The 23,385-nt window shown below is 36.9% G+C and overlaps 1 protein-coding gene across 1 annotated transcript in view; it reads right to left on the bottom strand.

Annotated features, from left to right (window-relative positions):
* Positions 1–867: 867 nt before the first annotated feature.
* The window catches only part of SLCO4C1 (solute carrier organic anion transporter family member 4C1), a 43,023-nt gene continuing 20,505 nt past the window's right edge, over positions 868–23,385 (bottom strand). Inside the window, exons 4-13 of the mRNA XM_070742977.1 lie at positions 21,680–21,776; positions 19,082–19,203; positions 17,106–17,212; positions 13,474–13,618; positions 11,381–11,576; positions 8,505–8,661; positions 6,495–6,676; positions 4,235–4,299; positions 2,857–2,994; positions 868–1,461 (exon numbers count right to left, since the gene is read on the bottom strand). Coding sequence (XP_070599078.1) covers positions 1,337–1,461; positions 2,857–2,994; positions 4,235–4,299; positions 6,495–6,676; positions 8,505–8,661; positions 11,381–11,576; positions 13,474–13,618; positions 17,106–17,212; positions 19,082–19,203; positions 21,680–21,776 — 1,334 coding nt within the window. The 3' untranslated portion in view covers positions 868–1,336. The remainder of the gene's footprint in view (positions 1,462–2,856; positions 2,995–4,234; positions 4,300–6,494; positions 6,677–8,504; positions 8,662–11,380; positions 11,577–13,473; positions 13,619–17,105; positions 17,213–19,081; positions 19,204–21,679; positions 21,777–23,385) is intronic.

Here is a 23,385-nt window from a genome sequence, read left to right as displayed (position 1 = left end):
AAATAATAGGAAGCAAAGGGTGGCAATAAATGAACAATTCTCTGGATGGAAAGAAGTGAGAAGTGGTATACCCCAAGGTTCAGTATTGGGACCTTTACTTTTTTAATTTATTCATTAATGATTTGGATATAGAATTCTTATGTTCTTATGTTCTAATTTTTGTGACAAGTAGAATTGGACCTCCCTTCTGTGTTGTTTCCACATTATACAGTGTATTTCCTTGGGAATTCTTGGCCACCATTCTTTCAGCATTTAGAAAATTAATTGTTCAACGGCTTAAGTGCACATGCTAGTGTTAATTTTAGTAAATGTTTTTAATCTTGACCAATTTTTTCTTTTAAGATGTTTTGCTTCCTATCCAAGAAGCTTCTTCAGCTCCGAGTAGATGGTGGGGAATTCCACCACTTGGAGGAGAAGCAAAACATCTTCAAAGAAAAATGACAAAGGTCAGTCGCCTCTTGAAAAAGCATCTTTAAGACAATCATTTAACTCCCTGGAGAAAAGCCTAATGCAGGGAAAGATTGAGGGCAAAAGAAGAAGGGGATGGCAGGAATGAGGTGGCTGGATGGAGTCACTGAAGCAGTAGACGTGAGCTTAAATGATCTGCAGAGGATGATAGAGGACAGGAAGGCCTGGAGGAATGTTGTCCATGGGGTCCCAATGGGTTGGATATAACTTTGCAACTAACAACAAGACAACCATGACCTGGATGACTGAGAATCTCCAGAGACACTTGACCAATCTGATATTTTGATGTTGGGACATTAATTTTGAAAGCTGTTTCTGAGTACTTGCCAGAGTAAAAATGGGGAGATAAATAAAATACATAAAGATATAATTTAAAATGAAAAATTATTAACTACTTGGTTAGTAGTCATGTTAACAGATTTAATTTTATTTCATTTTGTTTTTATCCTGGTCCATAATTCTCTCAGTGTCCTGAGCTCTAACCAGCAAGATGGTGGCATTTAGATTGAAAGACTGAACTTGCCTTTTATAGGCCAAAATTGGAGATACGTTTCTTATCAAAGTACTTTCATGTCCCATGGAAATCTCTTATCTTTCTACAACCAATTAAATGAGTTTCTAAAGTTGATTTTTGGTTAAAATATTTAGACATTCTACACTATGAAAATCATACTATTCTTTTGAAGTAAATATAATCTTGAAATAAAATGGATTTAAAGTAAAAGTGTATTTGTGTTGTTGTTTTTTAAGAATAAAATGACTTGTTCAGAGTCCTCCAGTGCTGGTACTCAGAAGTTACAGCTGCCATTGGACATCACTGAGATTTTTTTTCTTTGACTTTCTCTAGAAAGAATAGTTTGTTCCTCATTCAAAGACGTACTGAAGTGCTTGTTTGATCTTGTGACTTCGAATCTGCAATAATATCTGGGGGAGGCTTATATAACACATATGCTATGATAGTAAAAATTAAAGCAACTGCTTTGGAACACCCACCTGTGAAAATAAATTAAACAAAAAAAATTAAACATTGCTGTTAATTTATCTTCTTGCTTTAAGAGAAAACAAAACACAACCTTCTAAGCTGTCATTATACTAGTAGATTTTATATGTATTCTTATCACATGGAAATAGGTTGGGCTTGCACTGTTTAAATGCCTGGAGAAACAAGACTTGCAAATTAGATAACCACTGATCTCTGTCAATTAACAGTTTCTTTGATGAATACTGCCAAACTGGTGTTTGATCCATTCAGCCTGGGATTATTTAATATTAGATTGTTTCAATGTACATTTCAAATAATTATAGTTATGGACTTGAATTGGTTCAGTTAGACAACTTGTGAGGTGATTTCTACTACAGGCAGCTCTCAACGTATGACCGTAATTATAACTCCCATTACAATTATAAATAATTGTAGTCATTAAGTGAGATGCCCACATGATTGCCTTGCTCACTGATCACTAATGTGGTTCTCCCAAGTACAGTCATTAGGTGACTCTACAGACCATTAAAGGGAGGAAATGCTCTGCCTACAAAAAGAGGCAGGAAACTCTGTTCTAGAAGGAAATTGCTGATCCGCTCCATGCATAGTTGGCTGAGGAATTCTGGGAGTTGAAGTCCACCTATTTTAATGTTGCCAATGTTGAAAAACAATGTTTTAGACATTGAAGATCAGAAAACACTGTTTTAACACATATTTTGTTTATATACCAAACCAAAGAAATGAGAGAATGAAGTACTGCATTTTTGGAGTATAAGACGCACCTTTCCCCCCACCATAAAAAAGGTTGAAAATTTGGATGATTCTTATACTCCAAATGTAGCTGTCATTAAGCTTTTTTCCAGCCCTAACAAGGCGCTAACACGATCTTCTATGCTTTGCTAAGTGATCTTCCCTTTGCCTGATTTTTTTCATTGCTGCTCCCTCTGACAATCAGCTGAGCTTTTTTTTCAATCCTAACGAGGTGTTAACAGTGAACCCATCTTCTGTGCTTTGCAAGCAAACAATGTTCCACCTTTTTTCAGCCCTAACAAGGTGCTAATGGGTGAAGCAATCTTCTGTGTTTTGCTAATGAAGCAATTTTCCCTTTGCCTCTTTTTCTCATTGTTTCTCTCTCTGAAGAGAGAGAGAAGTGAAGTGTTTTAGAAACTGTTTTTCATCCCCAACCAGGGGATAAAAAACAAGCATGTGGGCTCAAAACCCGCAAACTAATGTGCTGAAGCTGACTAGACTAAGGACTAACCAGATGAATACCTGGTAGTCAGATTATTTTTTCCCTATTTTGCTTCCCCAAAACTAAGGTGCATCTTATTCTCCAGTGCATCTTATACACCGAAAAATATGGTGAATTATAAAAGTATAAGCACATTTTTACAGAAAACACTTACTTATTCCAAATAGCAAATATGCCATTTTGGTGTTGTCATAGGTCCAACATGCACCTTGACGTCCACATCTATCTACAGACCAGAGAGTGCAAGAATGGTCTATTGAAATACCAAAAAGGATTGGGCCAGGAACAGTGCCTACAAAAGAAGGAGTAAGAAAATTATAACAAGATACCTGCTGCAAATGACTGAAACTACACTGCTCAAAAAATTAATGGGAACACCTAAACAATACAATATAACTCCAAGTAAATCAGACGTCTGTGAAATCAAACTGTCCACTTAGGAAGCAACACTGATTGACAATCAACTTCACATGCTGTTGTGTACATTCAACTTTATACAGAACAAAGTTTTCAATGAGAATATTTCATTCATTCAGATCTAGGATGTATTATTTGAGTGTTCCCTATATTTTTTGAACAGTATATAAAATATAAAATAAAGATCTAGAGAGATTTATAAATGTAAACATGCAAATAATCTCAACAAGAAATCCCTTGCTAAAGTTGTAGACAAATCATTTAGTGTATTTTTCCATACATTTTTAAATGCTTTAAAGTTAGCCATTTTTAGTTCTCACCACCACCACCACCACTAACCCTTTAAGAGCTAAACCAGGAGTGTCAAACTCAATTACATTGAGGGCCACATCAGGGTTGTGTTTCATCTAAGGGAGCTGGGTGGCCATTGCCAGGGTGGGGATGGACATCTCAACATTACTCATGTTGGGGAGCCTGTTGTGGCCCCAGCACCAATAATAATAATAATTAAGACCTGAATAGAAACATAGAAACATAGAAGACTGATGGCAGAAAAAGACCTCATGGTCCATCTAGCCTGCCTTTATACTATTTCCTGTATTTTATCTTACAATGGATATATGTTTATCCCAGGCATGTTTAAATTCAGTTACTGTGGATTTACCAACCACGTCTGCTGGAAGTTTGTTCCAAAGATCTACTACACTTTCAGTAAAATAATATTTTCTCATGTTGCCTTTGATCTTTCCCCCAACTAACTTCAGACTGTGTCCCCTTGTTCTTGTGTTCACTTTCCTATTAAAAACACTTCCCTCCTGAACCTTATTTAACCCTTTAACATATTTAAATGTTTCGATCATGTCCCTCCTTTTCCTTCTGTCCTCCAGACTATACAGATTGAGCTTTCTCTGTACTATAATCCTCATAGTATCTAGTCGATCAAAACAACGGCAATATTGTAATAAACTATTACTCACCTGCACTTTGAAGAAAAAAAATGTCATCAAGAAGGACTCTCAAATTTTTGGTCAAATTTGGTCTGCCCCTTAAATCTATAGACCTTGGATTGATATTATTCCTACCATGAAATCTCTTTTGTCAAGCTTTAAACTTACCTAAAATTCGTAGAAAGAGCATGTGAACACCCAAAGCAAACGATCTGTGATTTTCTGGCACACATCTGTAAATCAAAGTTGGTTTACCATTTAATATGATATATGCTGTCTTTCAACAGATACTATAGTGTTACTGTTCTTTTAACTATGCAATGTAGTTCTTGAAGGTACAAATGCAAGGTTAAAATAAAAGGGAAAACTAATACTGTAAGTGATTAAAAATGTAGATAGTGATTCGAGAAAATGTTAGCATAGTGACTTTCCCGTCATTTTTCTTCTGATCATTGTCATTTTGAAATCAAATTTCTATTTACTTCTTCATCTTTAAAAATGAAAAATGCTTTTTAAAAAACATTGAACAATTTTCACACTACACAAGAGTTCTATAACACAACAAACACATTGACACAGACCCCAAGGGATATATGAATAAGGCCAGAAGAAAAGGCAGAATAAAGGTGGAAAAGAACAAAATTTACTAAATGTGCACCATGATAAATATCCTGACACATTGTCCATAAGATTCTGTAATATGATTATAAAAGGGTAGGGCAAGACTTTTATCATTACTACAACATATATTGTTTTGCCATCACTGTGTTAAGAAATGGTTGTCTTCTCTGAGATTCCTTTGACTATTTAGGCTGCCAGCTGAACTTCTAAGCAGAAATTCATCATTGTACTTATTCAACTAATAATTGAATAATTGTTGAATATATCTATGCAACAAGAAAGAAGAAAACCAGTACATCTACTCTATTTCAAAATCTCCATCTCAGTGGATTAAAAGAAAAACCTTCTTCAGGGGAAATATCACCATAGAGCAGTGATTTTCAACCTTTTTTGAGCCGCGGCACATTTTTTACATTTACAAAATCCTGGGGCACACCACCAACCAAAATGACACAAAATGACACTCTAAGACACTCTCCTCTATTTTTCCATCCCTCTCTCCACACTCCACTTGTGTGTGTGTGTCTATGCACACTCTTGAACCATTTCCAAAAACAGGTGAGGGCTGGGGTTTTTTTCTCTCTTATTCTTTCCAAAAACAGGTGAAGACTGGGGGGTTTTCTCTCTTATTTTTTGGGTGCTTTTTATCATGTGCTTTAAATCAAGAGTCACTTCTCTCTCTCTTTTGTTTCTCTCTCTTTCCTCTCATTCTGCTGCAGCTGCCGGAAAACTTGGAAGGCACAAAGAAGGAAGCTCAGCTTCCGGTCTCGCAACTTTTTGCTCTTCGCGCCCTCAGCAAAAAGTTGCAAGACTGGAACCTGAGCTTCCTTCTTCATGGCACACCTGACCATGTGTCGCGGCACACTAGTGTGCCACGGCACACTGATTGAAAAACACTGCCATAGAGACATTATGCAAGACAGGGGTGGGTTCTAATTTACCTTGCTACCAGTTTGCTTCCTCCCGTGCTACGTGGGCATGCCTTGTGCACAGTGCCAAAAAAAAAAATAGCTGAAAACAAGATGGCAAACACATGCACAGAGCCAGAAACTTGGCTTCTGTGTGTGCTCAGAAGAAAAAATAATAAAAACTAAAACAATAAAATTCAAAAAAAAAAGATGGCAGCATTTACGGACCAGCAACAGCCGAACCAGATCCATGACATCATAATGACATCACCAGTGGGTCGCTGCCAGTTCGGGCATATCGGTTTGAACCGGGAGGAATCCACCCCTGATGCAAAACTATTAATCTGACAATTAGAACAATTAATCAGTATAATGACTTGCCTCCAGAAGTTGTGGATGCTCCTATACTGGAGGTTTTTAAGAAGACATCAGAAAGCCATTTGTCTGAAATAGCATAGAATTTCCTGCTTGAGCGGTACTAGAAGACCTCCTAAGTCCCTTCCAACTCTGTTATTCAATTATTCTTTTGGTTACATTTTAATTCTTAGCTGTAGTTATAAATTAGTATTCCGTTTGAATATATTCAGCTCAATGTTTTAAACAGCTGGACATCCCAGTACTTTTTTGTGGAGATTTACTGCTAATCTCTGCATTCTTGAACACTTTCGTCAGCATTGGGTTGTCAATTTAATTTCTCAGAATGCCCTAGCACCAGGAATCAGACTCAGGTTTTCTCATTTGTATATTATGGAAATAATTTCCTCATTGTACAAATAGTTTGGTATGTTCGCAAAGGGATTGTGGAAGAAACAAGTTCATTGTTTTTTTAAAAAAAGAATTGCTATAATGTATTGCATTTTACAAAATTTAAAAAAGATAAAAAGCAGCATTATAGCTACCTGAGAATGGCCACAGTTGTTGGTGTAACTGCCATAAAAGTAAAAACAACCGCAAAAAAGAAGAAGCTAAGGAACCAAGGCAGGACTGTGCACTTAGATTTACATTTTCCAGAAGTGGCTCCATGGAAGGTATTCCCAATTTCAAGTATGGGATTCACAACACAGGAACAATTGCTGTAGTGCTATAAATAGTGCATTCAAAAATACAGATAAACAAGTAAATAATTTGTTCCAAATTAATTGACCATTCAACAGCAAAATAAATTGATTTCAAAATGTTACAGATATATACAGATACTATCAGCAGTAATTTGCACCCAGTTTGGCGAACCAGTAACAGCGGTGGCAGGAGGCTTCACCCAGTACGCTCCTGCATATGCACAGAAACATTGTGTGCATGCGCAAACAAGTGAACTGGTAGCGATGGGATTTACATCCCACTACTGGACAACATGTAGCAAGATTGAATATGTAACTATTCAGCCTATTAAATATAATTTGTTTTAATAGCAAGTTCTATTTCTAAAAGTTCTATTTCTGTGCCGTCCCTCTTCAGATTATTATTATTATTATTATTATTATTATTATTATTATTATTATTATCTAAATAATAATAATAATAATAATAGTAGTAGTAGTAGTAGTAGTAGTAGTAGTAGTAGTAGTAGTAGTAATTATGGAACATTTGGTGTTCATGGATCTTCCTTCATATCAAAATATCTGTTCTGCCAGTTCAGTGGCCCTTAAATAAACCAATGGCACCACATTTAAATTCTAGGTATGATATCCATTTTCATATATGGATCTTTTCTTTAAAATCCAAATAGCTGTCCTTCTGTTGTCGAATTTCCATTTACATCAACATAGAATATTAAGAATACATTAAATTCCTGGTATTTTCTGAGGTTGGTTGTTTCATTTGTCTTTCTATGTCCCCTTATTACTGTCTGGTTTTCTTGTCTGTTTCTTTTATTTTTCCAAGTGGTCCAAGTTAGCTACTGACTTGCCCAAAGGGCAATAGACTGCTAATTTTGATTTGATAATTATATCAATATGATTTGTTTTCCAAAGCACCAGAAGGCAAGACAAAAAACAATGTATGGGAACTAATCAAGGAGAAAAACAATCTGGAATTAAGGAGAAACTTCCTAAAAGTGAGGACAATTAACTAACTAGTGGAACAGCTTGCCTTCAGAAGTTGTGGGTGCTTCATCACTGGAGGTTTTTAAGAAGAAACTGGAAAGTCATTTGTTTGAAATGGTATAGGATCTCCTGCTTGAGCAGGGGGCTGAATTAGAACTAAAAAGTTATTTCCCAGCTGTATTCTGATTGATACATTTCAAACTTCAGGTCGTGCAGAATGCAGCTGCGAGAGCAATCATGACTTTCCCAAATATGCCCATGTTACACCAACACTCCGCAATCTGCATTGGTTGCCGATCAGTTTACGGTCACAATTCAAAGTGTTGGTTATGACCTATAAAGCCCTTCATGGCACCGGACCAGAATATCTCAGGGACCGCCTTCTGCTTCACGAATCCCAGTGACCAGTTAGGTCCCACAGAGTGGGTCTTCTCCGGGTCCCGTCAACTAAACAATGTCGCTTGGCGGGACCCAGGGGAACAGCCTTCTCTGTGGCGGCCCCGGCCCTCTGGAACCAACTCCCCCCAGAGATTAGAATTGCTCCCACCCTCCTTGCCTTTCGTAAGCTTCTTAAAACCCACCTCTGCTGCCAGGCATGGGGGAACTGAGATACAATTTTATGCATGGTATGTCTGTATGTATGTTTGGTTTTACAATAAGGGTTTTTAACTGTTTTAGTATTGGATTGTCATGTTGTTTTACTACTGTTGTTAGCCGCCCCGAGTCTATGGAGAGGGGCGGCATACAAATCCAATAAAATCAAAATCAAAAAATCAAACAAGGCACATGACTAAATCATTTTTAACATTCCAAACTTAGATTTGATGTAGAGTGAGCATCCTCTTTCAAAACATAAAGTGGCCATACCTTTATTCCTTGTTTCTGAGGAACAACAGCAGTACATCCTGCATAACATGGAGAAAAATATTGGACTTCATCTGCACCACAGATGGGCAAAAAGTCTGAACGCAAACATCTACAATGGGCATTGCAGGGTGCTGTTAAGTTTAATAACGTGCCTGTCCTGAAACAGAGAAATAACATATAAAATAAATAATTTTTCCATAATAGCATGTTTTCATTCATTAATAACCATGAACAATTGGAGTTAAATATTTCAAAAGTCACAGCAATGTGCATGCAAGGATTTTTTTTTTTTAAACCCTATATTCTTCATTTCATAAAGAAATGGGAGACTACTTAAGTTCACGGAGGTGGTTTCTAAGTCAGCCCTTGACTTATGATGGTAATTGAGACTGGAATTTTTATTGATAAGCAACGTGGTCATAAAATATGGCGCATGATCAAACCCCTTATCAATGGCAATACCTATAGTCCATTTTGTCATTATTAAGTGAGGATCATGAATCATTAAGAGAGCATCTCTCACAATTTCTTACTGGCTTTCAACATGCAAACTCAGGGGAGGAGCCACCTGGATGTTGTAATCTCAGGCAGTTAGCAAGCAGCTGGTAGCTGCTGCAAGATGGGGGCAAGGGGATGAATTGGGGGCTGGGGAGTGTGGCAGAAGTGAGGCATGGCTTGGGATGACTGCTGCTGGGTGGAAGAGGGTGCATAAGGATCTGCAACAGAGGTGGTATTCAGCCGGTTCTATCTGGTTCAGGCAAACTGGTAATGGAGACTGGGGGTGGCCCTGCCTATCTGCCCAGACATAATGATGTCCCATTTATTCACATTTTCGAGGCTCTGTGCATGCACAGAATGCCATTTGCCTGTTCAGAGGCATCACATGTAAGCAAAGCATGCATGTTCACATTTGCGAACTGGTAACGAAGGTAAATGAAAACTATTCCTGATCTGCAAGTAGCCAGAGGGGCACAATACGAGCACAGTAAGATTCGTGGAGGGGCATAAGAAAGTGTATGCAGCAGTGTAGGCATGGCATGAACATAGTTGAATGGTCGTTGCTGGGTGGAGTGTGTGAGGGTAGACATGTAGGTGGTAAGCTTCAGAGTGAGTGCAGCAAGTTCAGGGAGAATGTGTGGATGGGGTGACATACCTAAGCAATCAGCAACCCTACTTTTCCAATAGGAAAGGCAACAGGGAAGGTCATATGATCACTGCAACCATCATAAGTATAAACCAAGTGCCCAGATTGTGATCACATGACTGGGTAGACAGGTAGTCTACCCAGTCATGTGGCGAGGAGGGCATTTGCCCAGGTTCACCTGGTGCACCAGTTGCGGCCCTATATGGAGAGGGAGTCATTGCTCACAGTCACTCATGCCCTCATCACCTCGAGGTTCGATTACTGCAATGCTCTCTACATGGGGCTACCTTTGAAAAGTGTTCAGAAACTTCAGAATGCGGCCGCGAGAGCCATCGTGCAGCTTCCTAGATTCACCCACGTTTCTGCAACACTCCGTGGCCTGCACTAGCTGCCGATCGGTTTCGGACACAATTCAAAGTGTTGGTAATGACCTTTAAAGCCCTACATGGCATTGGGCCAGAATACATCTGGAACCACCTTCTACCGCACGAATCCCAGCGGCCGATAAGGTCCCACAGAGTTGGCCTTTTCCGAGTCCCGTCGACCAAACAATGTCGTTTGGTGGGCCCCAGGGGAAGAGCCTTCTCTGTGGCAGCCCCAGCCCTTTGGAATCAACTCCCCCCAGAGATTAGAACAGCCCCCACCCTCCTTGTCTTTCGCAAATTACTCAAGACCCACCTTTATCGCCAGGCATGGTGGAGTTAAGATATTCCTTCCCCCTAGGCCATTACAAGTTATGCATGGTATGTTTGTGTGTATGTTTGGTTTTTATAATAATGGTTTTTAGTTGTTTTATTAATTGGATTGTTACATGTTGTTTTTATCATTGTTGTTAGCCGCCCCGAGTCTGCGGAGAGGGGCAGCATACAAATCCAATTAATAATAATAATAATAATAATAATAATAATAATAATAATAATAATAATAATAATAGTCCTCAACTTACAACAGATCATTTATTGGTCATTCAGTTACAACAGCACTGAACAAAGTGACGTTTTTCACACTTATGACCATATCAACATCCCCATGGTCATGTTGATCAAAACTCAGGTGCTTGGCAAGTGGCTATTATTTATGATGGTTGAAGTGTCCCAGTGACTACCTTTTCTGACCTTTGGACAAGTGAAGTCAATGGGGAAGCCAGATTCATTTAACAGCTGTGTTACTAAGTTAACAACAGCAGTGGTCCACTTAACATCTGTGGTAAGAAAGCCCATAAAAAATTCACTTAACAAATGTTTTGCTTAGCAACATAAAATTTTGGACTCAATTGTAAATTGAGGTCTACCAGTATTGGGGCAGCTTTTAAAGATTTTGAGGATTGATTATAACTCCCACCTGTTCAGCTTTGTCATTACTTCGAATGGATAATGAAGGAGGGATTGTTAACTGAGCACTACCTGTAGTGTCATTGGGAGAATGAATGAGGACTAATTTACAAAACAAACATGTGAATTAAAAGTGAATTGATTCACAAAAACAATAAGCTCTCATGATGTATAATGAATACAATTGTAGCTGTTTTATTTGTCTTGTGTCTTCTAATTTGTTTTCTGTTTTGTATGATACCACTTTTCTCATATGAGCATCAATATGAGCAATTTTAATTTTATGTCTCATTATATCTGAAATGTACAAAACATAAAATGAATTCCGAAGAAAGTTTGATTTAATTCACCATCTTGTGGCCATTATATATTTTAACAAAAACTTTTAATCATATACTTGCCCATTATATGTTTCAGAAACACCAGCAAATGGTTCATTCCCACATTTAGCAACTACAAACACTATGTTTAATAGCAGTGCCAATGTACAAGTAGCAATAATAAACTTGATTATATTTTTGCAATTCATTTGCAGCTTGGAAATTAAGGTACCACTTATGATTTGGCCAATTGCTGCTCCAGGAATTAAGACAAGTCCTAAAAAGAAAATAAAGGAAAATAGTTATCAGAGTAATAATTTCATTTACAGAAAGCTTGTTTGCTTGGGTTCTTAGAAAAGATTAACTGATAGCTCACAGAACCAGATGTGAAAAGATGGCCCAATCCTTGTCATCGTCACTTGTTTTATTCAATGTTATCATTGTCTTTTTGCAGTTGAAAATTACCTATACTGTATTGGATTTATGCAATCTAATTACTATCAAACCTGGTTTTCTTTAAATCTATAGTTCTTTTTGCCAACCTTATTAGAAGTATTTTACAACCTGAAGTGCAAAATACATGTTCTAAATTATGCACTTTTTGCTTTACAATGCTAAAAATCATTTGCAAAAATAAATGTGCATGCTCCTAATTTCTCCCTGAGGGCTTTTTTGGAATAGTGGATTATATTAAAAAAAAAATAACTTGTCAGTATCATTATAATTAGCACATGGTCTTGTTACATTAGCCAGGAGACCACAGTGCTATTGTAGAGTAGTAGTTTGACTACTACAACCAGAAAGAAAGACAGAAGATTCTTCATACAGTGTCACCTAAAACCCCCTCCATTCCCTGGAGCCATTTTTCAAACAAGCATCACAATCAGGTTCAAGAGCCAGAAAGAATCTGACTGACTGCATGGGGCATCAACTCTTCTCCCTAATAGAAATGGTAGCTTCTCAAACTATAAGTATCCTTTTAAGGGGGATTTCTTTCTTTGTGAGAAGCCAATACAAATAGAAACCACAACAATATATGTTGCATCCTAAAAAACACTATCTTTCTATCTGCTGCCTCCTGTGTTGATTTGAGTTTTATGGGGACACTCTGCTGAGCAGTTTCCGACCTTTTATTTTTTATTTTTAGAAACTGTATCCTTTTCCCAATTTGATTACTAGAAATGGAAAGGCAAGCTTGGAAATAAATATTTAAACTAATTCAAAAAATCCTCTTATCCTCGTCGCCACTGTTAAATCACTGCACCGGAGACTTCTGTTTGTTTAAAGCATTATTTATTTCCAGAATACAACAACCAACTGTTCCTCTCAATAGCAACTCCCAACAAGGACAACGGCTAATGCGTGGGCTTTTTTACTGACAACCGTTTGTTTTTGGCGGCAACCTAAATTTAGCCGCGTCTTAACCAATCAGTGATTTTCTGTATTTCTTTAAACAAACACAACAATATGCATAAAGCAAAAACCAAATCTGAAATTTTTAGGGCCTACTTGAAACACTTTATCAACTGAGATCTAGCCTTCCTTCACTCCCTATTTTGAATCCAGAATGGAACAAATTGCCACAACTAACTCACTGCTGCCAACTCACCATGGATAACTTTCTCCAGGACAACTTGCCATAGCCAAGTTACTGTAGGCCAACTTGCTGGTAGACAATTTAACAATTCTGATCATCATTCAAAATAAATAAAAAATATTTTAATTTTTGCCATTGACATTTTATTCTGTCCCTCCTTTTACATCCTTTCTTCAACGATTCTATTCTACTGTTTCTTTGATATTGATATATGCAGAGAGTTGGCTTGTGGTGAGTTGGCCTTGATAGGTTGTCCTGTAGCAACTAGGTGAATTGGGCACGTGGATTGTCATACACACACACACACACACACACACATACACATGATTCAGTGCCTCTCAAGAGAGAATAGCCTGAAAAATAGTAGACATTGCTTGGATTCTCAGGTTATTCTGATAAGTTTATCAAAGAAAAATTTCACCAGACATAAAATTCACAGAATTCAATAGGATATTTTCTAGTAAAACTCTTAAAACTCTAGCCTTTCTTTCCATTATTTACTTTCCTTTTTCCCCAAGTATTAAATCCCATCATTAACAAAATTAAAATGGTGTGTAGAATGAAGCAAATACATTACCTCCTAAAGTAGCTGAATAGCTAGATGTAAATCCAAATTGATTTTCTATAAATTTAGGCAAGAAAGTTGCAAAACCAGTAGCGATCAAAGCTTCTAATGCAGCTGCTATTACAAGATACATCAAGACAGGATTTCTCAGCAGCATCTAGAAAAGGAAGTTTGGTTAAGTTCCTCCTACATAGTTTAGTTTGATTTCTTAAATCAATGTTATCTAACATATATAGTGCCTGCTTAGATTATGCCACAAAGTAGTCTACAGTCTATTTTCAGAACAAATTTTCATTACATCAGTTTTGCTATTCAATCTATCATTTTAAAACTATTAGAAATGTTTCCCTTCTCCATATCTTCAATGAAAAACAAGAGCACATTTAGAAGAAAAATATGTTCTTAGTGGGCTATTTGGCCAGAAAGACTCCAGGTCTACCTATTATAATGCTGATTAATCCAATTATTTGAATCTATATCCTGAGTTTCAACTAGTAAAATTTGATTTGAGATTTAGAATTCATTTTTAAACCATTCTAGAAATAATATTTATCCCTTTTGCATATGACTACCTTGGATATATTTATGAATAAACCTCAGAAATATTCTGGGTTTTTTTTAAAAAAAATCAACAAAAAAGAAACCCTATCAGCTATCCTTTTTGTTGATTTTCCACATATGTGAGTCATTATTTTTGCTTCCTTGATCCTGTAAAGAGATAAAGATGTCAAGATGCAATTGAATAATACCTAATCTTGGCTTTTGTACAAGTTAGCAAAGGGTGGCCAAACAAAGATAGAAAAAAGACAGGATTTGTGACTGAAACATGGCAGTTTACCCAGAGTCATTCTTAACATCCGTGACAATAACCCCATACAAATGAATTATTTTATATACAAAGAATTGCATTAGCTCAACATTTTGCTCTTATTTCTTCCTTTTCTATTTGGTTTTTTAAAATTAAGCAAATTATAGGCCTTAGAGCTACCAGTCTTGACAAATCTCCTAGAGTCTCAACTGATCATCACAAAAGATGATATTTGCTTTAGAATGCTAATATTGAAATGTGTAGACATTTGGGCACAAACAAGTTGTTGGAGGCTTCTTTTTATAAATACAGTGATGCCTTGTCTTACAAACTTAATTGGTTCCGGGATGAGGTTCTTAAGGTGAAAAGTTTGTAAGACAAAACAATGTTTCCCATAGGGATCAATGGAAAAGCGATTAATGCGTGCAAGCCCAAAATTCACCCCTTTTGTCAGCTGAAGTGCCCGTTTTTGCGCTGCTGGGATTCCCCTGCAGCATCACAAAAACACGAAAGTCCAGTGGTGGGATTTCCCATGGAGGGGAGCCTCAGGGGAATTCCAGCAGCGCAAAAACAGGTGCTTTGCTGGCAACAGAAGTCCGGAGGCGGGGCATCCCAGAGGCGGCAGTGGGTTTGTAAGGTGAAAATAGTTTGTAAGAAGAGGCAAAAAAAATTTAAACCCCGGGTTTGTATCTTGAAAAGTTTGTATGACGAGGCGTTTGTAAGACGAAGTATCACTATATACTTTTATAAATATAGTTTGGCTGGTTTGACTCCAGTGCATGCATGAAAACCAAAAACAATTGGTCATTTCCTCATCTAGGCACAGCATATAGGCTGAGCTAGGATATTAGGTGGAGTTACCCCCTTGTAATAACTTAGTAAGATTAATATATATTGTTGCCTGTTTTCTTGAACAGAAGCTTTTACTGGCATCAGAAATTATCATGAGGATGTCAGCTTCTTTCTGCTTGTGCTGATGAAAACAGCCAACGGCTATGATTTCTATCAAGGTTTGCAGGGGCATGAAAGGAAAGGAAACTGTCAAACTCATCCCTTAGCTGGTTCTTAATTTTAAAATCATTTAATTTAGTATCTAACCGGCCCTCAAGAAGTGGTGAAAACAAACATTATTAGCTACTGATGAGTGGCCATAAAATGGAACAGGCAATTAGAGTTGTTGATGTAATCTGCAAAGATATACTGGGTAATAAAAGTTATTATTTATGGTTAATACATTTATCCTTTTTATTATGCGTTTTACTTATCTTATTTTTCAAATAATGTGTCTTAGTGATCAAATATCCATTTAAAATCAAAGGATAATTGAATTTTAGAGCTGCAAGAGGTCTTGGGTGGCATTTAGTTCAGTCTTTTGCTTAAAGTACCATTTACAGTTCAGGAATCTTGCAATGCACCATCCTTAACAGATGGTCTTTATTTAAATGCCTTACAACTTTCTGAAGCAATTTATTCCACTTCAACTAGATCTTCCCATTAGGAATGTGCTCTAATGAAGAGCAATTGTATTCTCAATGCCAACTCCTCTGGCACTTATCAGAAGCTTTGGTCTTGTGTTTTGGTTTGGTTTGAGATCTTTTTTAAAAAAATAAAAAAGAAGAAATTATATCTGCAAGTAAACTCTCGGGTTCTAGCATCATTTGGATTTCCCAAAAAATACTTGTCAATCTTGTATTGGCCAAATAGGCATACTTAGGAAATAAGAATAGATGACTGCAACACCTCAGTGCTTTGTTATAAAGGTTTTGAATTGATAGGGTTTTATCTATGGGATGACAGATAATGGGGAGCAATCTTTTGTTTTTTGTTTGTTTGTTCATTTTGTAGTTAATGAGTATTTTGTGATTGGACACCTCTTTGTGGCAGCTGTTTTATTGCACACACATGTTGTTGAAAATCCAAACATCTGTCAACGCCAAAGACAGGGGTCTTGCGCATAAACCTTTCAAACAGAAGCAAACTGCACCACCATCACTCCTCAATAACTTGTCCTACAACAGACCTTGTAATTAAGCATTTCTTCTTAACACTTTGCCAAATCTGCTTCCCTATTAGTTCCATACATTGTTTTTAGAGCTCACATCTAGAATCATATAAAATAACTCTGTTCCATCTTCTCCATGAAAGGTCTTCAGAATTTGAAGTTCACTGTCATATATCCCTTAATCTTCTCTATTTAAGTTTGACCAATTCATTATAGATCTCACTGTTCTGTTTGGTGATCATTTTAGCCTAAATCTCAGTTACGTATAAAATATGACTGTGGGCTTAAATTATATTATTATTATTATTATTATTATTATTATTATTATTATTATTATTATTATTATTATCATCATCATCATCATCATCATAATAATAATTATCATTATTTATTTATTTATTTATTTATTTTTTATTTATTTATTAGATTTGTATGCTGCCTCTCTCCCCCTGTACGTGTATATAAAGCCACCATGAGACTTAAAGGAGCTTAGGAGCAGCATGTTCATTTCCTTCTCAAAGCATTTTTTACTAATGCAATTCTCCTTCCACTCACTGCTCTTTGACTGTTAAAAATCCATATTCAAATAAGTGATAGTAACCTAGGTGAGGAAATCTACACTACTGAAATTGATGTTTGAATCTGGCTTTAATCATTTATTGCTTAGAATGTAAAGCACTGCTTTATCTAACCATTTCAAACATTGAATAATGCTATTACCCTTGTTGCATTCCGTTAATGAGGCCTTGCAAGTATTATTGACACAATGACTCCCAAATGTGACCAGATTCAAATTAACTACAGACATTGATTTGAATGTGTGGTTTTTGTTACCCAGAGAACCATCAGAAAGTTCTTAATACTCCTCCCAGTATATTCAGACATATCTTTTCCACTATGATGTGCTTCGGAAATCTTCTCTGCTTGTATTTTGCTTGTACCTAGAAAAAGAAATAATTTACTTTTGAAAAAAAAAGCAATTGTAATTTCAAGAAGTACTTACATTTTGTGAAAAGCAGCTGTAATTTGGTTACTAATTTTAGTAAGTTTGTCTGATTGGCCACAAATCTGTATTCTTTATAATTTCAGATATTTCCCACTTAAAATAGTTTCATCTTCCTGAAAAATGCACTAACAGAATGCATTAATAGTGTTACTAGACTTTCAGCAAAAGAGTTACCATGTGACATGACGAACAGCTAAATAAAAGCACATTCCTCCCTTTTGTCTTTATGTCCTTTATCAGAGAGGCATAGCCTTAAAATCAAGCATTGTCAGTCTTCCATAACAACTGTTCTCCATGGTACAGTGTTTCCTTAATAAATGCTAAGGTCATGTTAAAAAGCTCTATTCTGTAACCTTAATTAATTGAAGAGTGCTTTTCAACAGGTTTGCTCTGCTGCCTGGAATTGACAAGACTTTAATTAGTTACATTCCGAAGGCTTTTGCCTTACTGACTCTAGAACATGGCTGCCATTGGAAAACCTGATACTGGGAAAAATAAGTTCCTATACATGTACAACTAGGGGTATTTATTTTATTATTTTATTTTTTGTAGATTTGCACTGGAATTTTTTATAGATGTCAAGAAAGTTAAATAATTAGTCTATTCCCCCTTTTCACCCATTTGTCCTTCTTTTCAATTGTTCAGGTCAGGGGTGTCGAAGTCATGGCCCATAGGCCAGCTGCATCACATCTGGCTCTGCCCCCAACTGGTTTAGCCAAGAGGCAAAACTTCCCAATACATCACATCACACCACCATGATGGTGCAAGTTAGACACCCCTGGTCTAGGTACTCCTTTGCTTGTTCAGATCACTGGTATGTTACGGATAAAGAGTTTCAGAAAATCAGTCTATGGCATAAAGGTAAAAAACATGTAAAAGACGGTATTTAATTTTGTTGAAAGCAGATTTTAGATTGGAATCACCATAGGTCATTGAGTTATGGTAGCATTTATTGCTACCAGCTGTAATTAAGTAAGATTGGATAATATCCAAAAATGGATTGAGTCTCCCTCTCCCTGTTCAACCGGTTTTGTCTACTGAAAAGCAGAAATGGGGATTTCAAAACAAAGCTTTGCCTTGAGGAACTTTGATTTTGTGCCACAGGAAAATTCTCCCTTAGATCAGGACATCCAAGGGATTTCTCAGATCTTTTTGAAAGTCTGATTCTTGTCATTTCTTTTTTTCAAACATTGGTAAAAGAATAAGGTTTATAAACAAGGATTTTCTTATCAAAGATTGAAAGACTATCAAGTTTTTCCTCATACATCCTTATTTTTATTGGTATTCAATACATACATTCTCTTAGAAATAAGTGTCTGGACTTCATTGTCTGTATCCAACTGATCAATGTGTTTCTCTTAGTAATTGTCTTCTCTCTCTCTCTCTCTCTCTCTCTCTCTCTCTCTCTCTCTTAGAGTAGGCCTTATTACTTTGTACCTTACCCTCTTCATATAATTACACTACTGCAGTAAGAATGTATTTATTTATTTATTTATTTATTTATTCAATTTTTATGTTGCCCTTCTCCTTAGACTCAGGGCGGCTTACAACATATTAGCAATAGCACTTTTTAACAGAGCCAGCATATTGCCCCCACAATCCGGGTCCTCATTTTACCCACTTCGGAAGGATGGAATGAACTTTATGAAAGTGGCAAATCCCAGAATATTTATTATAGTACAATCCATCCATTCATCCATTCTGTACTGTTTTATACTATAACTTTAGGAATCCCAACAATTTAGCTAAGGCTCAATATATTTAGCATTATACTAATTGCGTACATTTTGAAATACTTATTTACCTGGCAAATGCTTTGGGAAATATGAAAATGGTGCTACCAAAAGGCATGTAGTGAAGCTGCATATCACAAAGGCTATCCACCATGCTCCAACCCAGCGTGGATCTTCTGGAGTGAGGTCTACGCTAGAATAATATTATTGAGTGAACACATATTTAACAGAGGCATTATGAATTAAATAACAATACCTTTTGAAAAGCTATTCTGTATGATAAAATACAGAATGATAAAATATACATTTTAGCTTATTTATTCAACTGTGCTGCCTTCTTCCCATATTTATGTACTTATACAAAATAACAGTGCTGTTTTATGGAAAATTGAGTGTATTTCAGGTAATAATGAGTTTAATTAAGTATTATTGTTCCAATCTACAGAAACCTGTTTTGCTTCAAGGAAGAGTCAAAAGTAGCACCATACATAAAATAAAGCAAAAGAGAACAGCCTCTTTTCTCATTTTTCCTCATCAGAGCTCAAGGTAGAAGAAAAAACTTTGAGAAATTTACAACACTGACTGAAGTGGTTTCAGAATGTGTAGCTTCACCACAAGTAGTGGGATTAACTACAATGTATCCTGAAGCTGCCCAGTCTGGAACTACTTTAACATATGATAAAGGTTTTCCTTTCCAAACCTAGTCTTAGTCAAAACTGGAAAAAAACAAGGCTAAGAGGATGCTTCTCTCACAGCAGAGGCCCAAACAAGCCTCAAGGCTCAAGCAGTCAGACTGCTTCATGAAGTAAATTGGCTGGCCTTTCACAGCTACTGCACGAATCCCAGCGGCCGATAAGGTTCCACAGAGTTGGCCTTCTCCGGGTCCTGTCGACTAAACAATGTCGTCTGGCGGGCCCCAGGGGAAGAGCCTTCTCTGTGGTGGCCCCGGCCCTCTGGAATCAACTCCCCCCGGAGATTAGAACTGCTCCCACCCTCCTTGTCTTCCGTAAAATACTTAAGACCCACCTATACCACCAGGCATGGGGGATCTGAGACACCTTTCCCCCAGGCTTATTATAATTTATGTTTGGTATGTATGTGCTGTCTGGTTTTTAATTATGATAGGGGTTTTAGTTTTTTTTAATATTAGATTTGTGCCTGTATAATATTGTTTTTATCGTTGTTGTGAGCCGCCCCGAGTCTTCGGAGAGGGGCAGCATAAAAATCTAATAAATTATTATTATTATTATTATTATTATTATTATTATTATTATTATTATTATTATAAATGGCTTCATGTATATCTCTTCACATAGACCTCAATCTAACAACAATCATAATCTACATCTAGCAAATTGATTAAAAATTGCTTAACATTCAGTGGCTGCTCAGGTTTCCCAAATACAAATCAGTGCTTGGTTATTAAAAACAATCCCTACCAAAAAAAACCCTACCAACCAATGGTGGGATTCAAAAAATTATTACTGGTTCTGTGGGCGTGACTTGGTGGGCGTGGCTTGTTGTGGCTTGGTGAGTGTAGCAGGAAAAGGATACTGTAAAATCTCCATTCTGACCCCACTGCAGGGGAAGGTTACTGCAAAATCCCCATTTCCTCCCAATCAGCTGGGACTCAGGAGGCAGAGAATAGATGGGAGTGGGACCAGCCAGAAGTGGTATTTACTGGCTCTCCCAGCTACTCAAAATTTCTGCTACTAGTTCTCTGAACTGCTCAAAATTTTCACTACTGGTTCTCCAGAACTGGTCAGAACCTGCTGAAACCCATCTCTGCTACCTGTTGTGGTTAGCTCTGGCCCAGCTCCTGCCCCAAGGACTGTGGATGTGGGGGAGACATCCACATGCTGCAGGCCTGTTTCCCCCCCTCCCCCCTGGTGGAATCTGCTGATGAAGGCTCCTCTGACCAAGAAGACATGAGTGACAGGGAGGAGGAGAGTGTGGCAGACAGCTCAGAAGGAGATCAATTATCTACCTCCTCCTTGGATTCAGAACAAGAGTTAATGATACAGCCACGCATGTGGAGAGCGATGCATAGGCAACAACAACTGAGAGATTATTATCAAAGAAAATGAGGCCATCTGTGGTTGGGTGGGGCTGTGGTAATTAGTGAGGCTGCTATAAATAGCAGCCTGTGGGTTTGGCCATTGTGGAGGATTATCTGATCATTGTGTTTCATGACTGTTTTACTGACTTTGACCTTTTGTGTGCTGGTTTTTCCCCGCTTGGAAACTAAACCAGAGCAAAGTGTGTTTCACTTTGTGAAAGAAGAAGGACTGTGAATTGCCTCACAGCTGCAAGCTAAGTATCACTGAACTGATAAGGGACTTGTACAAATTACCAGTTTGTTTGGACATGAATGCTCTTTGCTATACCAAAAGAGGGCTTAGTTTAAGTGAATTTTCATTATAAAGAACATTGTTTTGAATTTTCAAACGTGTGTGTGTGTGTCTGAAATTTGTACATGTGAATTTTTGGGAGGAGTCTACCAGAGAGCCCGACAGAGCAGCTACCATTAAAATTATTTTAGGTAACTAAAATATATATATTTCTGGATGAACTGTTAGGATAAGACTTTAAGGATAAGATGATGCCTTACTATGAAGAAAATAATTGTACTTTCTTATTTATGTAGATGAAAAACAAAATGTCCTTGCCTTATATTACGATTGAAATCAACATAGACATTCAGCAACTGTCCTCCTAAAACATAGCCAATGGCAGGACCCAGCAGTGACATGGCATATCCAATTCCTGCAGGAAAGATAATAGTTTGCATTTTGTATACTGAGCACAAAAATGCATGTTGGATCCCATATCCACTGTATAAATATGTAAGGCAATATAAGATTGAGAATGTTAAATTCATGCATCCCGAGTAGATTACCATAGGGAAGACAATGTTTAGAATGAGAGGAGGATGGCCCAGCTCCCACATGGTTCTTCCCAGCATACCATCTCATTTAAAATGCATTAAACATACAGCTAAAGACAAATGATACAACTTATTTTTAAGACACAAAGAATCTTCATCATAGAAATGTAATTATGGTAAATGCCAGATATTGAGTTCAACCTTAACCTAGTCCTAACTCTGTTAAAGGAAATTTACTCTACCATTCTGTATTCTGTAGTCAATAGAAAAATATTTGAAGGCTGAAAGATGGGGTATAAATACATCATTCCTAGGGGAATGCTTTTCCATTTATCTATCAATTATGTCATGAGGTCACGTTGACATCTGATCAATATCTGAAGGCTTACTCCAAAAGGGCCAGATGCTGTTTAGAAGAAAGAGATGATTTAGGATAATGAACTTCTTTCAGATTCTGTGCATCCTTTGCCAGGAGATAAAAATGCAGAAATACTTTCTTCAGTTTAGAATGCACAACATTCTAAATAAAGAAGAGTGAACTTTCCAAAGCTTCAAACTTCCTCTAGACCTGAAAGCAGTAATTCAGAATCTACTGAAAGGACTGAAACCTCCTTCTTTTTCACAGTTTTTGACACCTTTTCCTTATTGGACCACCAGAGCTTCATTTTTTGCTGCTTGGGGAATTTTCCATGGGTCTGCATTAATGAATGATGGGTCTAGTTGTTATAGTTGACACATTTGTTATTCTTGCTGGTTATTCATTTGTAGTATTCACGTGCTGTTATTCTGCAGCTAAGATTATGAGATTGATTGTGGCTAGGCAAGTGAAAGGAAAACCAATCTCAACCCTGAAAGAAGTAAGAAATTGCTGGCATGGTTGCCATATAAAAGGAGTTTTTATGCATATGCTCTGGGAATGTGTTGAAGTTCAAAAATTTTGGAAGGAAGTACAGAATGAAATAAATAATATGCTAAACACTAATTGGATAATTACAAAAGAATTAGCAATACTAGTTAAATATGGGGAATTACGAGAATTTAAAGAAATCAAAACAGCAGCTTTGGAAAGCGCTCAAGCAGTAGTAGTATTAGGGTGGAAAGATAGCAATAAATGGACAATCCAGAATTGACACTGGTACATGGTGGACCACATCCACTTCAAAATTATGGAAATAAGATTAAATAACTTTGATGAAAATAAATTGGAGAAGCTGATGGCACGATGTAATAAAGTGAAAAATTATATCTTAAGTAGAATTTATGACGACAATGTGAAAAATAAATTCCAATCACTTTTTGTATGTAAAGAAATGTAAACCGGAGCTAAGGAAGAAATTGAAACTTACTGTAAATAATATAACCCTATAAATGATGGTGGAGTTTTTATTGGTGTTGGGCACGTTTTCTTTTATGTATTTTTTGTTTGTTGTTAATTTAGTAAATAAACCAATAAAAAAATTCTTTAAAAAAAACACCAAAACCCTGCAA

Source organism: Erythrolamprus reginae, chromosome 2 (genome assembly GCF_031021105.1).
Source record: "Erythrolamprus reginae isolate rEryReg1 chromosome 2, rEryReg1.hap1, whole genome shotgun sequence".
Taxonomy (NCBI): Eukaryota; Metazoa; Chordata; class Lepidosauria; order Squamata; family Dipsadidae; genus Erythrolamprus; species Erythrolamprus reginae.
This window is presented reverse-complemented; position numbering and strand designations above follow the sequence as displayed.